The sequence below is a fragment of the Populus alba genome, chromosome 6, assembly GCF_005239225.2.
Source record: "Populus alba chromosome 6, ASM523922v2, whole genome shotgun sequence".
NCBI lineage: Eukaryota > Viridiplantae > Streptophyta > Magnoliopsida > Malpighiales > Salicaceae > Populus > Populus alba.
Window position 1 is genome coordinate 8,769,605 of NC_133289.1, and position 25,591 is coordinate 8,795,195.

At 33.7% G+C, this 25,591-nt stretch overlaps 2 protein-coding genes across 5 annotated transcripts; both read right to left on the minus strand.

The window, feature by feature from the left end:
• Positions 1–3,781: 3,781 nt before the first annotated feature.
• Positions 3,782–6,079, minus strand: LOC118048153 (putative pentatricopeptide repeat-containing protein At3g08820). The gene has a single exon (XM_035057731.2). The coding sequence runs from the start codon at positions 5,873–5,875 to the stop codon at positions 3,827–3,829; it is 2,049 nt and encodes a 682-aa protein (XP_034913622.1). The 5' UTR covers positions 5,876–6,079; the 3' UTR covers positions 3,782–3,826.
• Positions 6,080–8,004: 1,925 nt separating this feature from the next.
• On the minus strand, positions 8,005–16,136 carry LOC118048152 (protein SCAR2). Of its 4 annotated transcripts, none has more exons than XM_035057730.2 (9): positions 15,776–16,136; positions 14,558–14,721; positions 13,942–14,065; positions 13,734–13,860; positions 12,735–12,796; positions 9,133–12,625; positions 8,958–9,044; positions 8,733–8,846; positions 8,005–8,635 (listed from the first exon to the last, which is right to left on the minus strand). In XM_035057730.2, exons 1-9 carry the CDS (start codon positions 15,928–15,930, stop codon positions 8,582–8,584), a joined length of 4,380 nt encoding a protein of 1,459 aa, XP_034913621.1. In that variant the 5' UTR covers positions 15,931–16,136; the 3' UTR covers positions 8,005–8,581. The 4 variants fall into 4 exon arrangements, with proteins under 4 accessions (XP_034913621.1, XP_034913620.1, XP_034913619.1 ...); XM_035057729.2 differs by having other exon boundaries at positions 12,735–12,793; positions 15,770–16,136; XM_035057728.2 differs by having other exon boundaries at positions 15,770–16,136.
• Between the last annotated feature and the right edge of the window lie 9,455 nt (positions 16,137–25,591).

Genomic DNA, 25,591 nt, shown 5'->3' on the forward strand with positions numbered 1-25,591 from the left:
TTGCTAAATATTCTTAGCAGTTCCTCAACAACTGCTTTCAATTCATTGCAGCTTTTCAATGATCCCCAGTTGGGTACTGTTAGAACACAGACCTGACGAAGATTTCAATCTTGTCCTTTCCTTTCCTATAAACTTCTTTAATTTGACTTCCTCGTCTCATAAATACGTCGGCAGTGAAGGCGTGAGTTGAACTTTAAGCGCGTGAGGGAAGGCTTCGATGGCTTAAAAAACTCTCTAAATCATGTTTAAGAATTTATTTAAATGTTTCATCTGGAAGCATTGGATAGCACCAACAGGCAACAACTACATCTAAATGGATATCGATGAGAGACGAAGATGATAGTGGGTGTAAGGGCCAAATGGCATAGTTAATAAATTCAAATAGGCATGATTGTTGATCTAGGACTCGGTCGATCTGACCGGTCTTGGTTTGTTAAAAGATCGGTTAGTATAACGATCCGGTCAAACCTGATCAACCTGTGACACGGGCGATCCAAATGAGACCCGGGCAAGACCTGGTGTCTCTTTTTTTTTTTTTTTTTTTTTTCAAATATAAGATTTGAAATCCATCAGTATATATACTCTATGTTTCAAAAAAAAAATTATGTTTTTTCAATGTAGAATAGAAAATATTTTGGTTTAAATACTTCAACTTAAAAGGATAATATAATATTTTTTTTAATGTGGTATATTCCCAAGAAAAAAGCTATGTTTTTTTCAATATGAGATTTGAAACCCATTAGTATATATACTCTATATTCTCAAGAAAAAAGTTATGTTTTTTCAATGTGGAATAATGTTTTTTTTTTTTAATACTTTAACTTGAAAGCTTAACATGATATCTTTTTAATGTGGGATAAAAAACTTTTAAAAATATTCTTTTTAAACTTCATTATTTACAATATGTATAACCTATATTTACATGGATTTTTTCATATAAAACATTAAAACTTTAATTTTTTTAAAAAAAGTTTCTGGGTTAACCCATGAAACCCGAAACTCGATCATTTGACCGAGTCTAACCCCGAATCAGGTTTAATAACTATGCCAGATGGTATTAGGAGTTAATATGAGCTAAGAGTTATCCACGTGACTTTTGTTTTGTCAAATTGGCTTGGTGTTGCAATCTATCGAATATAAAGGGAAGGAATATCCATGTCTTCTTTGTTTTTATGTTTTAAAAATATTTTTTTAAAAAATTCATGCTAGAAAACATGTTAATAATATTTGTATATTTTTTTTTTATGTTTAAGAAGATTTTAACCTGACTTATAGTAGAGCATAGATAACTGTGTATTCTAAACAAACTTCAAGATCATTCCTCTCCTGAAAAACTGATCTTTTCATCTTAATACTCCCTAAATCTATGTCCAAGCCATCATGCAATCCCACTTCATACTCATTTATAACTAAAATTTCTAAATTGCTAAAATCCCTCATCATCATTGTTTCTATACTGCCGAAATCTGCCACCTTGGCTGAATAATACATGGTCAAAATCTTTAGCTTCTCCATCTTCATTCTCATCAACTGATCCACAGATGTGGTAGCATGTCTTTCTAGATATCTAGTATTAAAGACCCTTTGAGATGACCCTTCTTGCAAACTTGTAATCATAATGTCTTGTCTATCCATTCTTTTCCTTATATCACTGAACACCATTTTTATAAGATCAATATTGGATCTGATGGTAGCCATTATTAAGATCAATCTAGAAAAACACCTTTGATCTTGTTAATTGATCCATCATGTTATCTAGACGTGTTATTGGGAACCTGTACTTTAATGTGATTCAATTAATGGCTCGATTATCCACACACATACACCATGAACCATTCTTCTTAAAGACTAGGAAGTTAGGACTATATATAGAGTTATACTTTCTTGAATGTACCTCTTTTCTAACAATTTCACAACCTGCCTCTATAACTCTTTAGCTTTCTTAGGGCAAAGTCTATAAGCTAGTCTATTTAGGATATTAGAATCTAGAACCAAGTTAATCTGGTGCTGAATATCTTGTATAGGAGGCATCCCTTAGGGTAACTCTCTTAATATCAAATCTGTAAACTTGTTAGCACATCATATACTTCTTTCTAGTTTTACTACTATGAACTATAAAGCATACACTACTTGTTTACCCCATATCTCCTTTATAAACTATGATAAAGACAATAAACTCTTTCTCTTCTTAGTTTTCGCGTCCACCTTCGCCTTTATAAGTGTCACCACTATACTTTTTCCTTTAATGCTGAAGGTATACATGTTTTTTCTAGCATCATGTACCACACTTCCATCAAACTATCATAACCTCCTTAATAGGACATGCCACATATTTATAGACATCACATCACACAAAGCACTATCAAAATATTTGTCTCATGGAAAAGAAAACAAGACAATGTTTGTCAACAATTACCTCAATGTTTTTATTTAACCATGTCAACTTATAGGGCTAAGGATGACTTTCAGTTGCTAGCTAAAGTTTCCCCATTGCCTCTATAGAAACCACATTCTCATAACTGCCATTATTTATTATCATGTTGTAGACTTTGTCATTGATGGTTCATGTGGAATGAGAAATACTAGGTATAGGGTTTACGTATAATCGAAAGAAAGAAGTGCTTTTTTTTTTTTTTCATCTTGTCTCAATCATCGATTTTTTATTATTTTTGCCTCTCTTGCATCTTCTTCAATTGTTCCCACCAGACAAATGCCTAGCCATTCAGTCTAATTGCAATTAACTTAACTCATGTCTGCTTAGGAACCTTCTTATATTGAAAAATCCTGTTAATTCATTCAACCAATCTATAAGCTTCTTTGTCTATAAAGTTCTAGTGAACTCAAGAATTTTGACATGAAAACCAAAATCCCCATATTTGATCTCTTCCAATTTTAGAGGTTGTCGTCTCCATTGAATTTTAGTACTTACAGGGGCCTATAGTCACTCTCATGGTTCTGATTCTAGTTCTAGTCTCGTAGGTCCCATTCTTTCAGCCTACAAGTCAACTCTATGATATGCCTTTACATGTCTTCCATGACGAGCTCTAGGGGTTTTTCTCCCAAAAGAAAGCCTTCTTATCCCTTTATTGACTGCACCTCACTCCACGAACTTTTCCTACCATAGTTTTTAACAGCACACAACAAACAAACAATTATCCATGAAATTGCATCACACAATAAGCAATATAAATTTAAGATCGTTGAGCTTTGATACCAACTAATACAGGCGGAAGCTATAAGGATAACCACAACACGAAAAACACTAAAATTTTAATGAGCAAAAATAGTTACAGATGTGAGCTCTAAATTAATGATTTATTTATATGAAAATAGAACTAATAAAGTCTGCATCTTTAAAGGTTTACAAGACCTATAAATAGGTCAAAAAATCCTACCTCTACTAGAAAACAACTAGAAATCCAAAATAAAAATAAAAATTTGAATCAAAAAATAAATCCAAATAAAGCTAGGAAATAATAACAAAATTAGCTCAAATAACAACATTCAAACTTAATTCTCAATTATAAGAAATTCAACGATCTCATTCGCGATGTAATAGCTTCCTATTAGAAAAATAACTATAGAATTACTCTGAAAAATTTAATTTAAGTCTAATCCAATGATTTGATTTTCTGTTATTTTTGTTTTAAGTTGTTAATCCAATCCGGTATGATCATACTTTTGTCAGAATCTAGACCTGATTGACTGGTATATGCTTTTGTTTTTCACAAGTTTCTTCTCCCTGTAGGCTTCTACTGATTTCTATTCCAAAAGGTAAGAATAACACGTCAAACATGTACCGTTGAAACCATTACCCAACACAATTTCACCAATAATCTTTACATGAACAAGAACCATCATTAAAACAATGGAATCGGTTGTTATCTCTCACAATTATCTCTCTACCTGTAAACCTAGAAATGTGCTTTATTGCCTCATGACAATCACCACAAACACGAAGATTTTTCACAACACGAATTTTGTCATTTGGAGCTGTGCTTATCAAACCGAAGGCAATAGCCAGCTTCTCACTGTGACAACCAATGAAATGCTCCTTCTCCTCTTCTTCTATATCAAACAGCACATAATCTGTTGTGGGAACATAACCTTCTGCTTTCAAGTCCTTGACCAATTCGCCAAGTTTTGCATATATTTTCTCCGATAAGGGATGGGATGTATCCCCCACAAGGAATTCATGAACAACTCCATCCACTTCAATCCAACTATACCCTGGTACTTTCTTAATCCCCCTCTCACTCATGATTGACCTAATCTTTGCTGCATCGTCCCATTTATGACTTGCTGAATATATATTTGACAAAAGAACGTAATTACCTGAGTTGGACGGTTCTAATGCTATGAGCTGTTTCAGCACACCTTCCACCAATTGGGTATCTCTATGCAGCCTGCATCCACCTAGCAATGCTCCCCAAACAATAGCATTGGCCTCCATTGGCATACTTTTGACAAGCTGATGAGCTTCATCTAAGAAACCCGCACGGCACAGGAGATCCACCATGCATCCATAGTGTTCAATTTCTGGAGTCAAGGTAAAAACACGTTCCATACTATTAAAATATTGACGACCCTCATCAACTAGACCCGCATGAGTACAAGCACAAAGCAGGCCAACAAAAGTGTTCCCATCCGGCTCAATCCCAGATTTCTCCATTTGGCCAAAAAGTCCAAATGCTGCTTTGACATGTCCACTCATGGCAAGACCTGATATAGCTGCATTCCAAACTACTATATCTTTCTTCCTCATTCCCCTGAAAACTTCCCAGGCTCTATCCATTCTCCCACATTTTGCATACATGTCAATCAATGCCGTACCCAAGACAGGATTGCCCAAGAACTCATTTCTATCCATCAAATTGCTAGCCCAGTTCCCTAATTCTAGTGCTCCTAACCTCGCACAAGCACAAAGAACCCCCACCATAGCATAACAATCAGGTCTGAAACCCTCATTCAACATTTTAAAAAAGAGGTCTAAAGCTTCTTTAGGCAGCCCATTGGAAGCATAACCCTGAATCATAGAACTCCAAGAAACAATATCCTTCTCCAGCATCCCATCAAAGACACTACATGCTCTCTCCATGTTTCCACATTTGACATAAAAATCCACTAAAGAAGTAGCCACAAACACATTCCTTACCATGCCAATCTTCGTTATGTAATCATCAATCCACTCTCCACTTCTCAAATCCCCAATTCGTGTGCAGGCAGCCAAAACCCGAACAAGACTGAAACTATCCGGCCTCAAACCCATATCCAACAACCTACGAAACATATCAATCGCCTCCCTACATTTCCCAACACCAGTATACCCACTTATTATCGCCGTCCACGCAGCAACATTCTTCTCGGGAATATCATCAAACACCTTAAATGCATTGTCTATAAACCCACATTTCCCATACAAACTGACCAAACTAGTATTAACAAACGCATCCGATTCACAACCCGCTTTAACCACAAGGCCATGCAACTTAATACCCAATTTAGAATCCAAAAGCCTGGCACACGCTTTCAACAAAAAAGGGAAAGTAAAACTATCCGGAGAAAGCCCTTTTTTTCTCATTGAGTGGTAAATTTCAATGGATTCTTGGAAAGAATCATTCAAAACTAAGCCATGGATCATTGTATTGAAAAGGAAAATATTAGGTTCTTTGGTTTGATGAAATATGCGATGGGAATAGTTTTTGTTGCCAAAGTTGAAGCTGAAACGTAAGACCTTGTTAAGGAGGTAACTGTCTTCGTCGAGGCCGAGGCGGAGTAGGGCTGCGTGGACATGTTTTAGGTGTTTGAGAGAGTTAAAGCCTTGAAAGAGGCGGATTTTAATGTCTGCTGACTTGTTGAGAATTAAGGAAGACATAATTTGAAAAAGAAAAGGACTTCTTATTTGTTATCTTCGTCATCATTATCCATAAATTAAGATGTTTAAAAGAAAATTTATTGGAAAAGATTCTTGAAAGAGTGAGGGAGAAATGACCTCCTCTCAGGGGGGTTTAGAGCGAAAACCGAGAATGAGAAGTGAAAGAGCAGACAGACAGAAGAGGAGGAGGAGGATGACAACTGGCGATAAAATATGAAAAGGGAGGCAATAATTTTGATGTTGTTCATGATAGTTATTAAACCGGGCCGGGAGTTGATCTTCCAAAGAAACCGAGCATGCATTATTTGGGTTTAACCTAAAAAAAAATTTAAAAAAAATATATTTAAAATTTTAATATTTATTATTTAAAATATTCCATATAAGTTATATCACACATAAAAAAAAAGTTAAAAAAAATTCTAATTATATATATATAAATATTAAGAAATATTTGATAGAGATATAGGCTATATAAAAAATATATAAAGCCAAATATTTTACAAATTAATTTTATATTTTTTAAATTTATATAAAAAAAACTGGTTTCATTTGGGTTTTAAATTCACATAATATGTCATTCGAGTTTGACCGATTAAATTATAAATTTAGATTTTAATTATTTATAACTTAGTCAAGATCCCAAATTACTCAAATTTCAGGTAACTTGCTATGTTTATATCTATGTGTTTTATATATTCAGGATGGATTTGTCTTATTTGTTGGGCTTTTTGTTTGTGGATTCATTTTCTTAATTCATGAATTAGACCTTTATAATTAGATAACCTGACAAACCCTATATAATAACATAGGGTACGGCTACTAAAGTTAACTCTTCAGGAATACCATTTTAGGATATGAATTTGCAAAGTAAGGTTATCTAATTATCTATCCTTGTACACATACATAAATGAAAATGAAAGATAAAACTATTTTAAGGGCTTATTTTTATGCTAGTAATAGCATTTATCAAAACTCATAACCCGATGTACCAGAATTTCAATAAAAAAGAATGATACACATACACACACACATACACACACACTTAAAAAAATATATATTACTATTTTATTTTATGTTGAATAATAAATAATAAATATTTATATGGATATGTGAAATCTGATAAATATAATATGAATATTTAAATTTTTTTATTTAATTGATAATAAATAGGATATAAATATAGAGAAAATCAAAATGTGAGTTAGGAAAATGCAATAACTATTTATGACATAAAGAAAGAAAGAAAATTAAACATGGAAATATTAATTCGAGTGATTAAATAAGGGAATGTACGTAAGGGTTTATAATATAATCAATTGACAAAAATAGTCATTAATATTGCTTAACCCTTTCACTTTTCACTTTATTATTTTGTCTTTATATATTAATTTTTTTAATAAAAAAAACTTAAAGGTTTATTGATTTACCTGCGCATCTTTATATCAAATATTATTCATTGAAAAACTGTTTTTTTTTTTTTTTATCATTTATTATTTTTAACTATATGAAATATAAATATATTTTTTGTTAGTGGGTTGTTGGCATTTTTTCTAAAAAAAATCGCCTTGGATTCTTTTTCTTTTTTATCCCTTTCGTTTTCTAAATTGTTATTAATATAAATTTCTTCCTTAAACAGATGAAAAGTTATACTAAGAATTTAATTCATAAGAAGAAGACAATTATCTCTCGATCAAGCAAGGTAGTTATAGATTCTCACATAAATCTAGAACCATTAAGTTTAATCGAGTGTGGATTCATAACTTAATCCTGAAGAAACAAAGATTGTCTTTATTAAGCGTAAGACAGCAATGTTGACGTTAATCACAAGGGTTAAATTAAGATATAAATTGTAAAATTCATATTTGTCCTGAAACCATGAGGTCTAAATCAGTATTAAACAATAAAGTCTAAATCAGGTAGCGAACATATAGGTTTACATCAGTTGATTGGGTAGTAAACATTAGGTTAACCTTGTTCTTCCGTCCTCTTTTTTTTTCCCCCAGCGTTTTTCATGTAAATTGACTGGTGCACAAGTTCCAATTGCTTTTTCGGTAGAAAAGTCGTGGTTGCAAACACAACAAATATCATGGCCACATCAAGTCTCTAGATGAATCTAATCCACCCATACATTTGATCAGGCATGTTCCACTTTTGACTGCAATATATTCAATTGGAAGTAACAAAACTAAAGTGCCAAATCAATGATAATTACAGTAAAGGATCACCCAAACCATCACAGGATCGTTCCTAAGCCAGAAACGAACAGCAATGAATGACAGAAACTACCTATCATGACAACACTTGCAAGGTTGCAAAATTTCATATTCAGTTCCTTACACATCAAAATTTATGTGTCTGACAATTTACAACTGCTAATATATTTAGAAAAAGAACAATACAATTGATGGGTAGAGCGCTTACACGCCGAGCCACAGTCGATCTTGTATAAACCATTTCACCCTGACACTGGATTTCCATGGATACAGAGAGCAGCATACCAGCAATTACATCCTCGTTGATTATATGTCAGGGGTGAGGACACAAGTCTTAGGGGGGCAAAGGCTGCGTTATACATGATATAGTGTAGAGAGCAAAAGAATACCAAAAATTGTAGATGTTTGCTATTTACTTGAAGGGAGGATGTAGTATCTCTGCAGAATTTCGAGGCAATAGCTGCGACCTTGGAGTGATGTAGGTGAAATTTGACTAAGAATCACTCCAGCTGTCTGAATCGTTATCTTCATCGCTTCCAGTCAATGCCTAATTCAAAAGTAGACATCATAATTTATTATATTCATGCAAACACACAACACACACACACACCAAGAGAGAGTGAGAGACAGAGACAGAAACAGACCTGGCGAATTGCATTTGCTTTCTCTAGGATGGCTGCGACCTTCAAGTTGGTTTTTGGACCCTGAATACCCTGAATGCTAGGCCTTGTCACGGTTGCAGGCTTCAAGTTAAAGGACTACAGCCAAACAAGGAAAGAAAGAAAACTTCAGTCCTGAGAACCAAGGGTGGTCATGCCACCGAGAGAGAATAAAAATAATAAAAAAGAAGAGCAAATGCAGGATGGAACCTTGGTTCGTATCTGTTCCAGAAGTGAATCTCTTTCTTCTACTTTTGGTCCAACCTGAGATCGAACTAGTTCAGCCACCTTTCTCAACTGCAAAAAGGTTCAAAATGTCATAAACAACAACGAAATGTAAGAACAAAAACTATTGATTGCAAATAAGACAGCAAATCACGATTACCTTGCTTTTATCATGTGCAGCAACAGCATCAATGAGAGGATTTCTAGGACGAGGGATCTTGTTTCCATTTGACTTTCCAACTTCATAGGTCGGTGGTGTCATTGCTAATGCAGTCGGTGGCCACATTGTTAATCCCTGTGAAGTTACAAAATCATGATGCGGCTCTTCTTCCATAGTTAGTGGCGCTGCAGATTTACCAGAAGAATTCCCTAGTTCCTCTTCTGAACTTCCTGAACTCTGTCCAGGAAGCTTCATGTCTAATCCTGTTTTGGGTGCTGATTGATTAAATGGATGGATTGGCAGGCCCTGTGTTGGCATGGGATCATTTACAGCAGCTGTGTGTTCTATGTTTGGCTCTAGTGAGAATGGATTGGAACTAGATTGTGCGGATTCTCCTCCTAATGGAAGGAAATCATGCCCATGCCTCTCATCGGACATTTCTGGTAAAGCCAAAGATGAGCTCACAGACTGTGTTGTGTCTGATCGGAGGTGATCCTGTTGACAGTGTGCATCATTGTCAATGATTGGTCTTTCTGACAAGAGTGGAGTTGGAAGCAAGGAATTTCCCATTGACTCTGTAGTCGAGTGTGGAAACATCTGACTTTCTTCAACAGGGAGAGACAGAAATGGGTTTGAAGGGTGCGTGATCTCTCTATCTAATGATGGGAAATCAAAATGGACCTGCTGATCAACCATAAATCGCTGGATCAGTGGGAAAGTGCCTTCACTATTATCAATCATATCTCTGCCTGCATCTAGTGAAGCAGGTTGAATTTTCCCTAACCTCCATTGCATAGGAGGTAGAGGTGGCAATGGTGGCATTGCCTCTGGATAGACCTGACTTGCCTCGGGGACAGGGAGTACACCAAAGCTAGGAAAAGCAGAATCAAATGGATTTGTTTCCAGAACAGTTGCATTACGTTCCTGACAGAATGATTGCAGTAAAAGCTCTTGACTGGAGAGATCTTTCAAACAGGAACTTTCAGACTGAAGATCTGTTGATATAGAACTTGCTTCACCTAATTTCAAGCATCCCCTGTCTATTTGATCAGATTGCAATTCCAATGTGTGCTCCAGAGGAATTCCAGTTCCTACAAGGTACCCAGTAGATGAAGTTTGACTACTCAACAAAGTATTTGTGTTGTCTGCATGACTGGACTCTGCACTAATCTGATCATCTTGCACCTCAGTTGATTGTTCTAGAGTATTTCCCGACTCTGGTAGATAACACAAAGGCAAACAAACAGTGTTGTCGCTAGCCTCCACATAATGATGCTGATGGTTATCTTTTGTTTCTGACTCCTGGTTGCTCAGTTCCAAAGACAGGTTATGAACTTCACTCACCTCTTGATTTGGATGGTCTTCAGAAACTGGTTTATATGGGTTAGAATCCCAATCTATAGAAGTAACTTCCATCTGCACCTGTGATTCTGACAAAGGTTCAGCAGAAATTACCTCATCAAGGTGCAACCTTGTCAGACGTGGATCCTCAGGGATGGAAAGAGCTTCTAGTGGCTCTGTAGCATTCCTAGGCGGGGAACAAACTAACTCTGAAGATGGACAAATCACATTGCTGACATCTTCATTGTTCGCACCACTTGAAGCAGCAGTAGATACAGCCATATCTTCTGCTTGACCAGTTTCAGTTACAGCATCATCCAAATTTACATGATCTTCAAGTATTGGTTTATCTGAACTCAATGACTGATGTTCGAACGAAGCAGCATCTTCGCTTGTAATATCCACCTTTGTGAATGCATCGTTTTCCTCAGCATCAAAACCATTGGAAATTTCTTCAAGATTTATATTCACTTCAGAACATGGAACTCCTAATTTAGATGAGTCAAGTTCCACTTGTGAAGCATCAATAGTTATACCAGAGATGTGATGCTCGCTAACGCATTCGGTCTCTGAAGTATCCACCACTAGTGTTAAATTTTCTGCTCTAGTCTCCCTTGTTGCAATTGCATCGTCAACTTCTGAAACTAAAACATCAGGCTTTACAACATCCAAATTATCAGGCAGAGATAGGACCTCTGAATCCAACTCAACTACAGGCAAAGCTGACTTAGGAAATCGCTCCTCTGCGGGTGTCATAGTTGAATGTTCAGCTGCATAATCTGTTTGAAGCACTCCATTCACAGAATCATCAATGCCTTTCTTTTCAAAAGCCAGATCTGACACGTTTGACACAAGCACAACAGCATCGGTTAACATTTTTGGATCTTCATGATCCAACTCACCCACAGAATGAGTTTTAGAAGAATCTGTAAGTGAAGTATCATGCCCCAATTTCGAAGGGAAATCAGATAGTGCTACCAAAGAATCAGCCAGGTTTAAACCATTTATATCGGAGTTTGGTGATTCAGAGCCAGGTTTAATACTGCCAGAGGATGCCTCCTCTAGTTCAGGTCCTGCCAGGGGGCTTACCATGGAACCTGCAACAGGAGCTGCACGTGGGAACACAAGATTCCAATCTGTAAGACATGAACTACGAGAAGCTTCACCAGAATCAGGGATTTTGTCTTCCTCGGTATCATTGAATGTTACAAGGTAATGGGATTCAGTTATGCCACTCTCCACAAATACAGATGGACTATCTGATGGCAAATCAGCAATGTCTCTTGGATAGTTTTCAGTAGAAGAGACAGAAGGGAACCATTTATCTGCTCCTTCACCATCAGATGCTGTATTCTCAGCCACATTGCTGAGAGTGTCTGAGTAAGAAAAGCTAGACGTTCCTTTCTTAAACGAACTGTTCCCACCCTCCGACAGAGAAGAGTTTCCAATGGATTGAGAATCTGAAAAATTAGCTTGAGCATCCAGCTGTTCCTCGTTTGCATCAGAATCTGCACCATGTGCCCTCACATCCATGAAGTCCTGACCATTCATAGGTTTATACTCATTGTCTGTTTCCATTCCAGAATCCATGGTAGTAAGAGCATCCATGTAGTTTTCCACCTCACTTGTCATGTCATCAGAATGATCCCCATCTACAGTGCCCTCTGCTTTTCCATCTGCATCAACTGATGATTCCTCTTCAATCACCATCTTATGGACAATAAGGGGATATTCATCCATCTCATGATCAACAATTGGGTTAAGTACCTTAATTATTCTACTATCAACAGGCTCTCCATTCAACTCGTCCATAAAAGTTTTAAGCGTGGCCTCCCGTTCACTGGGTGATGAAGATGTGCTTTCCCCTCCATGTGATGATTGCTTCACAGGGCTTGCCACACTGACCTCGTGTATTTCATACCCTGATTCACTAGAATTATCTAATGTCAACTTCAAAGGTGATCGAGTGACAGAATCTTCACAAACTTGTTTACGATCTGGTGAAGGAGTAAGCACAAATTTCTGCATGTAACTCTTCCCAGGTTTCAGATCAAATGGAGATCCATTGAACAGCCTTCTCTTTAATTTCACTAGCCGTGCAGGGTCAGAATGGCCATTTTCAGAACGCTCCTCCAAAAACAACTCATGCAATCTGCATAATAGTAAAGCAAATTTCTTCACCAATCACCCATGTTTACTTAGGATTTTGCAACCAAAGCACAGATACAATGAAAAACTAAATAAAAAATCAAAGGCCTCACTTGGCATGTGATGTTGGTACAACTTCAGGAGTTTCTCCATTTTTATACCGTGATCCTTTCTTCTGCCAAAAATAAAACAAATTACATCCCAAACATTTTCAAGGCATAAAATTGTTTCATGCAATGCTAAAGTGGGGCAAATTCAAGTCACTGTGCCGATTAAAGAAAATAGCTGACCTATTAAAGAACAATGAGCTTCTAGCAACATAACAAATTAAGACCATTCAGCCTTCAGGCTTGAGATATGGAATACTGTTTATTAAGATGGAAATAATTAGATTAAAAAATGTGAAGCACCGGGTGGGTGCTCCACTCTACTGCTCAACATAATCAAAGAGCACACTACCTTATCCAAATCCATACATGCATATTATTACTTCCTCTACTGTTCATATGAGTGGAGCACATCAAAAACTCATAAAGTTCACCTTCAAAACACTGTGCTTGCATATCACGCCTTAAAAACTAGATTCACAGTTTGAGCCCAAGAACTATTCTCTATCAGCTTTGTACATTGAGGATTAATAGTCAGATTCAATGAAATCTATATTTAATTAAACAAATGAAAAAAAGAAAAGAAAAAAAGGAAGAATAAGAAGATGGTAATAGTTAATTACCAAAAAAAAGATAAGTTCTAAGTGATTTATCATAATGACGACCACTAATTAATTTCATCAGAGCTAAAGTTTCTCCACAACAATCAAGCTAAGAGAAAAACTACATGATGCAGTGAACTAAGGTCAACATTTCAGTTCCACTAGTCCATTTAAGCTGCAAATGTGCCAAAATGGAAAAGGATTGCAACCATTTCTATAGAACAAGACCTCCCTGCAGGCCAAAGCAAACTACTTGAGAGATAGGCAGCAGGTGGACAAGTTTTATTTTGCAAAATAAAATTCCTGGATGAATCCTATATTGGGGAACATTAGCAATAATATCCCTTAATTTGATACCAGTAAGGTTGTGATCCTATAAAGTGATGATCTTTTCACTACCAACCTTCTTTCGAATTTTCTTCCCCCTCTGAACTTCTACAGTTGCTATTCCAGAGGATGCTGTTTCAACTTTAAAGAATGATGGATCGGTATAACGTTTCAAACATGCCCCAGCCCCCGCAACATCAAACCTGTCAGAATTGGCACGACTATATAATTTCCTTTTTCCCTGGTATCATGATTCAAAAGTCAAAGCAAAATGATAATCATACTTATCCAAAAGGAATAACTGTGGTGGGCCACGGCATTCTTCGTAAGAGTCCATTACAAAGCGAGGTAAGCCTCCATGAGTAATTAGATTCTGCTCCATTTGTAAATTAGGATGCCAGTCAGCACCTGCAATAATTGAGTATTTAATTAACCAATAAAACACAAACTCTGATATTCCAATGGAAGAATATCATTCATACACTAAAATGATGCATTATGAGACTTGCTAAACTTATTGGCACAGCACAGTTTCCTAAATTAAATAAAAGGACCTTCTAAGGAGAATTGCACCTGTATTTGTTTTCTCAAAAATGACATAATGCTGATATTTGGTATTTCCTAGTTCCTACTTTTTAGAAGTACCATACCAGGTTTCTTTAATAAAATGCCTGTAAATGCCCTCTATCCTGTTTCACCTACATTCGAATTAACTCTCACAAACGTCACAAGAAATTGCGTTCACCTTTTCTTTAACAAGGCAGGCTACTTAGCAAGGTTGAGAACATGACACTAATGAAAGAAAAGATACAGCTAGGTTATATTTCCATCTAATTAATGCACCAATACCAGACATCAACAGTTCATACAGTAATTTTAAAAGGCAAATGGTTTTCAAACCTGAGCTGGAAAAGAATGGTGAATGATTAGTTTGGGAGAGAAATGCCTTCTCAATTGAAGGAAATTCTGCCTCGAGCTGTTGTACACGAGCCATCAGCCCATGGCCTCTTGCTGCAGTTGTCATTACTTCTTCGTGCAGGTCATGGAAAATCTCAGCAGCAAACCTTTTAAAAACCAGAAGAAAAAAGACATCAAAAGCATTTCTTATACAAGAATTACAATGGAGAGTGAGAAAGTTCCAAAGTACTATAGCAACGTGGACAAGAGTAAAGCCATATAGACCAAATAAATAGACCTACTTTTAATACTACTGGGCATGGCATGAACTACAGAACTGCAGAAAAAACTCGAGATTAGACAGGTCAAAATTGTGGCATTATGTAAATGATAAATCTTGTCTTTTAAGTGCTTACCCTTTTCATGGTTCCAAAGAGCACCACATCACAACACCTTTAAATAAACAATTAACAAATAAAAACATTTTACTAACAGATATCACTGATCGTCTCAAGAAACATAAAGCAAGTAACATTTCTTTATAAATTAAATGTGTGGGAAATTCAAAACATTAAAGATTCCCAAAACTGCTAGAACATGCCTTCTAGATTATGAAATGAACAATGCTATTATCCTTTGAGAATAGACTCTCATACAGACACATGAAAAACCAGCCCACTATTATTAATCAATTTACCAAGTATGCCATTGTTTCAGTTATATACTCCATTAGGAGAATCTGCTCTTAAGAAATGGCACTGTTGTTATAGTTACAACCAGAAGAACATTTATTCCAAATTCAAAAACCGTTATCAACTAAAAACCTCCTTCAAAATTCAACAAATAAGTTGACGAGATTGAGCTGCATAAATCTTTAACTCAATTGGGCTCAAGATTTTATAAAAAAAAATCCCAGTTCAAAACAAAGCTCAATTACTATATTTAGAAAAAGAGAAAGAAATCAAATTCAAACCAAATCATCCTGAGGGATCAGAATCCATATTATATTCCTATATCAACTCCACGCTTTATCACCATAAATAGAAAAAATAAGATCAATCAGCATTTCCACAACTAATACTCAAAAAATAAATAAATCCAAACGCACACTTGACTAATCAAATTCAAGCCCTGGAAAACTAGCATTTCACGAAACAAACACACAACACAACTCAAGCTCAAACCAAAAGAAAATGAGAGAGAGAGAGAAGAGACACTGACTCGGCGAGGTCACCGAGCTGGCGCAAGACGCCGACGAGGCCAGCCATGGCGACACCTTCCAAAAGCGCTTCTGGATCATCTTTATCAGCTGCTTTACACAACTCTGGATCGGCTAAACTGTATTCGTTCCTTATCTGATATCTCGCCAACGGCATTTTGACTATAACAACGAATTATCAGTCGCTAAAAAAAAGGGAAAAAAACCCTAATTCTCTTATTCTCTGTATCTGTCTCTGTTGTTTGATTTTGTGTTCTCTTACATTTCTGTTAGGGGGGGAGAGAGAGAGAGAGAGAGGGATCTTTGTGTTGTTTTGGTTTTTTGTTGGGATAGAGAAAATGGATGTGTGTGTACGGTGTAGAGAGAGAAAACATGGAGAGACTTTCTGTATTTATTACTTTATGTTTTTCTCTCTATTTACTTTTTATTTATTTATTTTCATAGTATTATTGTATTTTCAGGTTATTTTGTGTATTAAAAATAATTACACCATCCTGCTCATTGAGATGCTAACTGCGGTTTTGAAATTTTTTTTTTTAAAGCAACTTTTTGGAAGTACTGTTATTTTTAAAAAATTCCATTTCGGCACGAAAAGTTATGAAAAGCAACCACAACCCACACAAATGAAGGGTCCTCCCTAAAAAATATATATATACCACTCGCGACTTATATTTTGTGTAAGATAAATATGTGTATATAGTATTACTTGTTTAATACGTAGAATATTTCAGTTAAGAAATTTATATTAAAAAAAAAGCTAGCTTTGTGGTATTATTTGGAAAAAAAAACGAAAAGAATTGAAGATATATCAGTCAAGACAGTGTATAATTAGAGGAGTTTAAACCGAGAAGCGGTGGTTTATTTAGAATGGAAATGAGGAAGAATATTGGTCTACTTTTTTATTTTTTTTGGGAATATAAATTCCTCGAGGGAAAGAATAAGGTTTTGGGGGTTTAACATGGAAGGGATTTTGGTGGAAAGGGCGAGAGAGTGGATTATCAAAATCCTACTTGGTGTCTTTTAGCGAGCCACGAGGCGTGCACCCTGGCGTTTATCACGCCGCGGTCGTATTGATCCTATCGGACCATGCTATGCTAACGCGTGTCTGTGGTCGGTTGGGACCGGGTGGTTTTCAGACCACGAGGTGGTTATCCCGGCTCGTCTACTATTTATTACGAGTCATAAATTATCCAACTCTTTTTTTTTTTTTTTGGAATAATAAATTATCGACTTGATTGCCTTTAAATTCAAGCAATGGAACTTTTCCGTTCAGTGATCATAGCATTTCTGGATTAAAGTTGAGGGGGATTTTTAAGAAAATAATAAAGAAAGAAACACGGGATGTAGCAAAGGAATTAAAAAAATAAATAAATGATTTCCATTACTCAAATGTTACTATGCTTACTTGTTTCACTGAGGTGAATTTTATACCATTAAACTGAAGGATAATGTTTCTTTCCTTACGCTCTCATGATAGCGGCATGTTTTCTATAAATAAGTTGATAATGACATGCTAGTTATTTTAAGTTAGAAATAATTTTATAAAAAAATAAATCAAAATAAATTATGAAATATAATTATTAATTAATACATTATTAAAAAAAAATAAAGATAAAAAATAAAAATTTAAATTGTGCCATTAAAATAATTGGTCAAACTCGCGTCTGAACTATGAGATTGAGATAACTTAAAAAAAATAAATTAAAAATAAATATAAAATTTAATTAATGTTGGAGAATGAAATTAAAATTGAAAAAATAAAATAGATCAGAAGAAAAAAGAAAATACTATTTAAATAAATAGGGTTATATGAAAAAGGATACAATAAAATAAATTAATTTCTTTTGACATGTTGAATATTTTTGCATACAAATTATATTGTTTTACATTTGAAAACTTCATTTATAACATAAGAAGATATATTCTCTGTATTATCATTAATGTAATTTATTGTGGACATATCAATTTAAATTTGAATAATGTGTTTAAGATTCAATAAAACTTAATTTTGATATGCAAAAATTAATCTAAAGATAAAAAATATTTTAATTGATAAAATAAAAATAGAGTTAATTGTTGGACATAAATACAACCATTCCTTTGGAAGATTTAGCATGTTAGAGCGTCAAAGGTAGTGTCATAATATACCGTCCAAGTTGACTAGTAAATTGCCAAGAGAGTGAAAGAATAACATCTCTTCTTCTTCTTCTTCTTTTAATTTGATTTTTTTGTTAATTTTTTATATATTTTAAAATTATTTTGATATGATGGTATTGAAATTAAATTTTTAAAAATAAAAATTATTTTTTTAATATTTTTTAAATAAAAAATACTTTTAAAATAATTATCATCACAATAAAATACGAGCTACTTTACGGCCACAAGCGACAACTGTGGATTAAATAATCTTACCACGTTGACTGTTCAGCTATGTCCTGTGGTCCCAGCTCCGAATAAAAAATCCAAGCATTTTTGTTTCAAACTGTAATGGTCCCCATGTAAATACACACACACACTCTTATAATTAATAACTCCTTTCTATACGTTCTTGACAATAAATAAACAATTTATTTTTTCTTAAAAGAAAGAAATCCTAATTAAATTAAGCCTTCAAGTGGAGCCCACGAATGGCCTGAAATGGGTACCACAACATGGACATAATACAACCGCGTCCTTGTGGCTTTTGATTATTCATATTTTGAAACCTGATTAAAGGGATAATCTGCGGGGATTCAGTGAGTTAAGGGCCCCACTTAAGAATCACGAGATCCAGAAATATTGGCTATGCATGCGGTAATCTAACTTGATTGCAACGCTTTTTACAGGATATCACTCCTTTTTTATTGTTGGATTATATTTCAAATAGCTGTCGAGTCTGTTTAGAATTATAATAATAGTTATGATTGTGGTTTAAATTATTTTTTTTATTTAGAAAAATATCAAGATATTTTTTTATTTTTTAAAAATTATTTTTAATATCATCACATCAAAACAATCCAAAAACACTAACAAAATATTAATTTTAAACAAAAACAAAAAATTTTAAATTTTTTAGAAACATGGGTTGGATCATATTTTCAAACATACTTTTATCTAATGAAATTTAGTTTTTTTTAATAAATAAATAAATTGAACTTGGCAAACAACTGGGCTCTCAATCAAGGTGAGAATATGTATAAAAAATTAAGAGGACTAGGGGGGTGAGTAAAATATGACAAGTGTTTTGAGGGCCTTATTGAAATACCCTTAAACATAAGGATAAAATTGTACACCATGGAATATTTAGAGGAGGGGCCATGGTCCAACTAAGCTATAGTCTCGGTGGGATATAATGAAATGGGATTATAAATAATAAAGGGAGAAGATTAGAAACAGTTCAAAATCTAGGGTTTTTACATGAATCAGCTAAGCTACTGTTTTTAAAAGCAGAGACATTAAAATCGAGGAAGCTTCGTGGGAATTTTGTCTTTATAGATTCTTCTATTTGACTAATCTTTTTACCATAGATAGAACATGGGACGGTTTTGTCTATCTCTCTCTTCTGGTAATGCCTTTTCTTTTTATGCCTTCTTCATGAGAGACTGATTGCTAGCTTTCCCTTTTCAAGTTTCGGTTTTTCATCATAATTTTTAGTTTCTACTCTTTCCATGGTATCACAAGTATCATACAAGACCCGAATGCTATTTGGCCAGTAATTCTCTTTTTTAGTTTCGATCGTGGTTTACTTTTTTTCTCAAAAATATTTTAAAATAATATTTTTTTTATTTTTAAAAAAGTTATTTTTTAATATTAACACATCAAAATAATATAAAAATATTTAAAAAATAATTTTAAATTAAAAAAAAAACAGTTCCTAAACAACAACGAAAACTATATTCTTTTTCCCATTGAACTGTTAATTTAAAGCTTTTTATATTTGTACCCGTACATTTATTTATAAAAGAATATTTTGTTACAGTCTATTTTTCGTTTTTGATTTTTATTATGCTTGCATCAAAAAGATTAAGAATTACACATTATTATAATTGAGGGATCAAATTCTTGTAAGAAATAGACACAAATTACTAGATTTAGTTTTCCTTCTTCTTCTTCTTTTTTTTTTTTTTTTTATCACAATCATTTCAATAAATTTAAAAGGAAGCCATCACTTGAGATATGAACCCTTATCAACTGTCACTACAGTTGAATTATATATACCCTTTCAACTGTTAGCGCCTTGCCTTAAATACTATTTATGCAATGTAAATAATCAAGACTTTGACATGGGGCAACATGATTAATCATAAAATTCAACAAAAAAAAAAAAAAACAAGGCTTGGTTTTAATTTGAGAGTCGTGCCAGTAGAACTTGTAAGTTCCTCTGACAGCTAATTAAGAACACAAGTACCTAGGATAGAAGGTTCGGTATGTTTGTTGTTTGTTTCCCAGGAAAAACAAAAAAGGTACTGTCCCAAAAAGAAAGAAGAAGGTTCGGTGTGTCCAATTCACAAACAATTTCATTGTGACACTGACAAAACGCGAAATTCACATGAACATGACTTTGGGGGAAAAAAACAATTCAAAGCTGCATTTACCAACCAAAATATTGGAGGGTTAAGATTTGAAAGGAGCATATTTAAAGGCTTCGGCAAACCAAAAAGGGTCGGGCCCCATGACAAACACCACCTACCCAAGAAACTAGTGTACAGTGATGATGGTTTTAGGTCATTTGTTCAAAGTAATCTTATAAATTATTCTCCCAGACAGGTATTCGTGTGTGTCCTATATATATATATATATATATATATATCAGACTGTTGATAGTATATCAGTACTGCTTTGAAGAAGTTGAGAATACTAGTTATAGCATATATACATGAAAGAAAGAAAGAAAGAAAAAGGATGGATATAATGATGTAATCTTTGCTTTAAAGCTGAGGTTGGTGTAGTAAGTGGTGGAGAATGCTTTTGGGAGGAGTAATCACAGCCGTTTCCATTTCCCAAAGATGTCAACTGCAACGACTGTGTGAGAGCAAGAACGTGTTCATCAATGCAGCAGGCAAATAAAAATAATTGTCTGCGAGTGCTGGAGTTCCACCACTCTGTGTACCGTGTCTTCTTTCCTTTTCTTTACCTATATTGCCAAGCTAAGCTTGTCTGCATGCATTTGTTAGCTCCAGTACTGATCTATTAATATAGACAAGTATATTCGGGGGTAACCCAACACCTCAGTTCTTAATTTTGAGTTATAATGACCCAAATGCAAATGAGGCCATGATTCGTTTTTCACTATTTTTTTTTTTAAAAAACAATTCTATTAAACTTAAACAGTGCACACACAACATAGTTTGAACGTAAACTAATCCTTAGCCCACGTTTTTGCATTAAATCTAGCAAAAATCTTTGTCAACCTAGAAAATTAAATATACATGTTTTTTTACTTTAAAAAAATATTTAATTATAAATTAAAAAACTTGTATATGTATTTAATTAAATATCAAAGTGACTAGACTTGAGTGACCTAGCGTCCTCGGCCCATAAAAAAAAAAGGTGCAAACTTGAGCGCCTAATCTTTTATTATTATTTTTAATTTATTTTTCTAAAGGAGTGGATGGTCTACCCTATTTTTTTTGTTTTTTTTTTAACACTAGAGAAGTGGTCAACAAATCGAGCTAAGAGGTTTTTTTTATCCAAAAAACCATTTTCAACATGTTTTCATCTAAAACACCCTTTTAATATCAACAAATCAATAAATAAACTCAAAACACTCTTAAATTTATCTTAAAAAATCAAACTAAAAATAAAATTATCTCTCAGCCTCTATCTACTTTTTCCATAGCAATATAAAGGGAAATGAAACTTCTCTCATCAATTGAGAGCCTTTGACATAAAAAATGATATTTTTCATGGCTAGAATGTGGCCAACTGATGATTTTTTTTTTTTTTTCATTATTTTCTGATGTTTTTTTTCTCTATCAAACTAAAGACTAAAAAATAAAAAAAATAAATTTTTGAACCAAAACAGAACTTCGAAAAATTTAAGGGAATTGTGATTGAAGAAAAAGGGAAATATAAGGACCAAAAAGAAGTTTTTTCATTATGAATTTAGTCCTTGATCTTTTAATTATGTTTCTCTATAACAAATTATAATAAATAAGTCACTAATTCAATCATAATAGGATGCAATTAAAGAGGAAAAAAATTCAAGCATAAAAAAAGAGAGCATTATGTGAATCCATATTGCTTTATATTTTGTGTTTATAGAACGTGGGGATATAGTAAAAACCTCATGCCTTTTAATTTTTCTAATAAGAAAATTTTACAAGCATACAAATACGTTATAGATTAGACTAGATCATTTACTCGCACTACATTGCAGGTTGAGTCAATTTTTTCTTGAATGTAAAAGGATATTCAGATATTGCTAATGTTTTTTTAGTGGAAAAAAAATTAAACCATGTGGAGGTTGACTTGACATGATTCAATTGACTTTGCGAGTCCAAAAGCAACCTGGACGACTCATAAAAATACAGTTTTACTCAAAAGAATTTTTAAGATAATAACATAATGGATTGACTTGGGTTGACCTGGGTTAACATGTCAAATTTGTAACCCAGTTATAAGATTATGATAACTCCTATAAAAAACAAAGTCAAAATAAATTATAAAGCCTAATTTCCAATCAATCCAATGTTAAAGGGTGAAAATAAAAAAAATCAATGAAAAAAGGACCTGAAAAAGCAACCCGAGCTAACATGTCAAACTCGTGACTCGAGTCTTAAGATCGAGATAACTCTATAAAAAGAAAATCAAAACAAATTACGAAGTTTAATTCCTAATTAGTCCAATGTTTAAGGATGAGATTAAGAAAAGCAATCAATTAAAAAAAAAAAAAAAATGATCCAAATCAATATGTCAAACCTATGAACCGAGTCATGAGACTAAGATAACCTCATAGAAAAAAATAACTTGATATAACCCAGATTAACTTGTCAAATCTGAGACTCTGATTATGAGATTGAGATAACTTCATAAAGAATAAATTATGAAGCTCAATTCCCAATTGATCCTATCAGATCCAATGTCGAACGATGAAAATTGTAAAAAACAATAATTGAAAAAATAACACAAAAAATAAGTCAAGTTAATATGGGTTAACCCATTAAGCACTATTCTCGGGTTATAAGGTTGGGATAACCTCACAAAAATCAAACCAAAATAAATTATGAAGTCTAATTCTTAATCAAAAACATTATTAAATTATGAAATTGGGAAAAAATTAATTAAAAAAAAAATTAAGTCAACTGGATTAATCTGTCAAACCTCAACCCAGGTCATGAGACGGAGGATAACCCAATAAAAAAAAATCCAATGTTGGAGGACATGAGACTAAGATAACCTCTTAAAAAATAAAATAAAAAATGACCTAATTTAATCGGGGTTAAAATACCAAAACCCGCAACCTTAATCATGAGACCAATATATCCTCATAAAAAAACTAATCAAAATAGATTATAAAGCTCAATTCCCAACTGACATAATATTAAATGATAAAATTAAAAAATGGATCTATAATCTACTTGGTGAACACCTCTTTTGGAGGCAGTATAATATGAGTTTACAATGAATGATTGGGGGATAATATGACTACCATTACCAAGTAAACACTTAGATTATAATTAGATGTTTCATGAATCTAAACCCTAACTAAAAATCTAAACTAGAACGATACCTCCCCTCCTAACTTAGAATTGAGTTTATACTCTTAGAATTTAAAATGCATGAAGGCATGAGTCCATTTCGATGTACTTATGCATGAACAATACGTAAAAAAATATGTGCTAAAATTAAATCACCAACAAATGAAAAATAAGGCAAAAATAAAATAAAGCATAAATAATGTAAGACACAACAAACAATCAACAAAGCTTAGTCCATCTAGAGATTTTGGGTTTGTTCCCAAGTAGAGTCGCCATCTTGTCGTGACGTGTACGACGTCGAATGGTAGAGCTACCTCCTAGATTGAGGGGTGTTTAGAGTTTAATCATAAAATTATGATTTGAGAGAGTCACCATTTAATATCATGATCATTATAAAACTTAAAGACTATAAGAGTCTGAGTAAGGAGATTGGTTGTGTAAGGAAAAAAAATGTATCACCTCTAGTGTTTCTATATCTATGGCAAGCTTCATTATTGATTAATTGTTATTTTAAGTCGTATTTCTATTTTTTGTCTCATCTAAAATTTAAAGCAGATCTCATTTCTTGAGGAAATCTTTACATTATTAGATTAAATCTTAACCGTTTTAAAGTTTAAATTTTAGCATCACATTTATTTTTTATTTTTTATATTTTTGATACACGAGGATATAAATATAATTTTATACTCTCAAATATTAAATTCTTCAACAAAATTCTAATAGATATTAGTTCATTTAATTTTATATAGCATTATGTTGTTAACTGACACGTGAAAGTTGCTGCTGCTATCTAGATTTGCACTTGGTTTTGCTAATGTTCTTTCAAAAAATTCCGGGCAGCAAAAAAACTTCTTTCATGTTGAAGACTGTTGCTGCCTTAGAGATTTCTGCTGCGTCGAAGACTGGTACTCCTGCTGCTGCGATGATCTGCTGCTGGTCTTATTTGCTGGAATGTAACCTACTGGAACGAGTGACTACTGTAGCTGAAACATTGTGACTGCTGTTGGAAGAACCTATTGTTGCGTCTGGTGCTGGCTGCTACTGCGTCTAGTGCTGGCTGCTGCTGTTGAGTTCGAAGGCACCCAAATTCTTTTACACTATAATTCCTAGTTGATTTAGGAATTCTTCTCCTATCAAAACATTAATTGGATGCCTTTAATTTGAAGTTTCTCAACAATTTTCATTTCACCTCTTTTGTAGACGAGCTATAGCTATAGGTAAGAGTTCGAAATTTGTTTTTTTTTTTTTTTGGTTAATTATTCAGGTTTCAGAGGAGAAGACAAACAAGGATTCAGCACCTTGAACCTGGATGAGAAGTGGAAGAGTTCGTGTATTTGTGTCATTTCTGCTTTGGCTCTTAATGTTGTCTTGTTGGAAGATATATTATTTATTAATTTAGTACATTAAAATTATCAAAAACATTTAAAAATATTAATTTAAATAAAAAATAATTGAAAACAATATTAAAAAAACAAGTTAAACCGCAAATTCAAACATTCTAGCCCTTAAGCATACAATGGCTTAAAACATAGGTTCCTTGGCATGAATATAGAAGGAGGAGGGACGTGCAAGCATGGATGACTATATTTCTCTTCCAAATAAAAGGAAAAAAAAAAAAAGAACCTTTAATAAGGAGAAAATAAAATGTTAACTCTCTTAACTCAGTTGACTGTATATTTGGAGTTGTTTTTTCTTATCAGCCTGGTTGTCTTTTAATTGCATTTATTTTTTAATGAAATCATGTCTTTTTTAATCATAAATAATGTTTTTAAATAAAAGCTTATCATAGTTTTAATAAAAACAAAAAAAACAAAAAACCTTGGTCATGGCGATGCACGAAGCTACTCCCTTCAAAGTTTCGTTGATACGGTGTTGGAAGAGCTGGCTCCTCATCGCAAACGCAAACGCCAAGGCATTTGCTCTGCTATCAAATTCCCTCTCATCTTGACCTTCCTAATCTATTATTAAGAAAAAATATCTGTAATTATTATTATTATGTGATTTTGATGTGTGTAATTGAAAAAGAAAGTGATAATGACTGGGTAGATTAACGACGGGTGGAGAGGTTTTAGAAGATAAACCAGTGAACCAAGCGGTGGAGAAAGGATTATTAGTGGAGTTCAAGAAGGATTCAGAGAG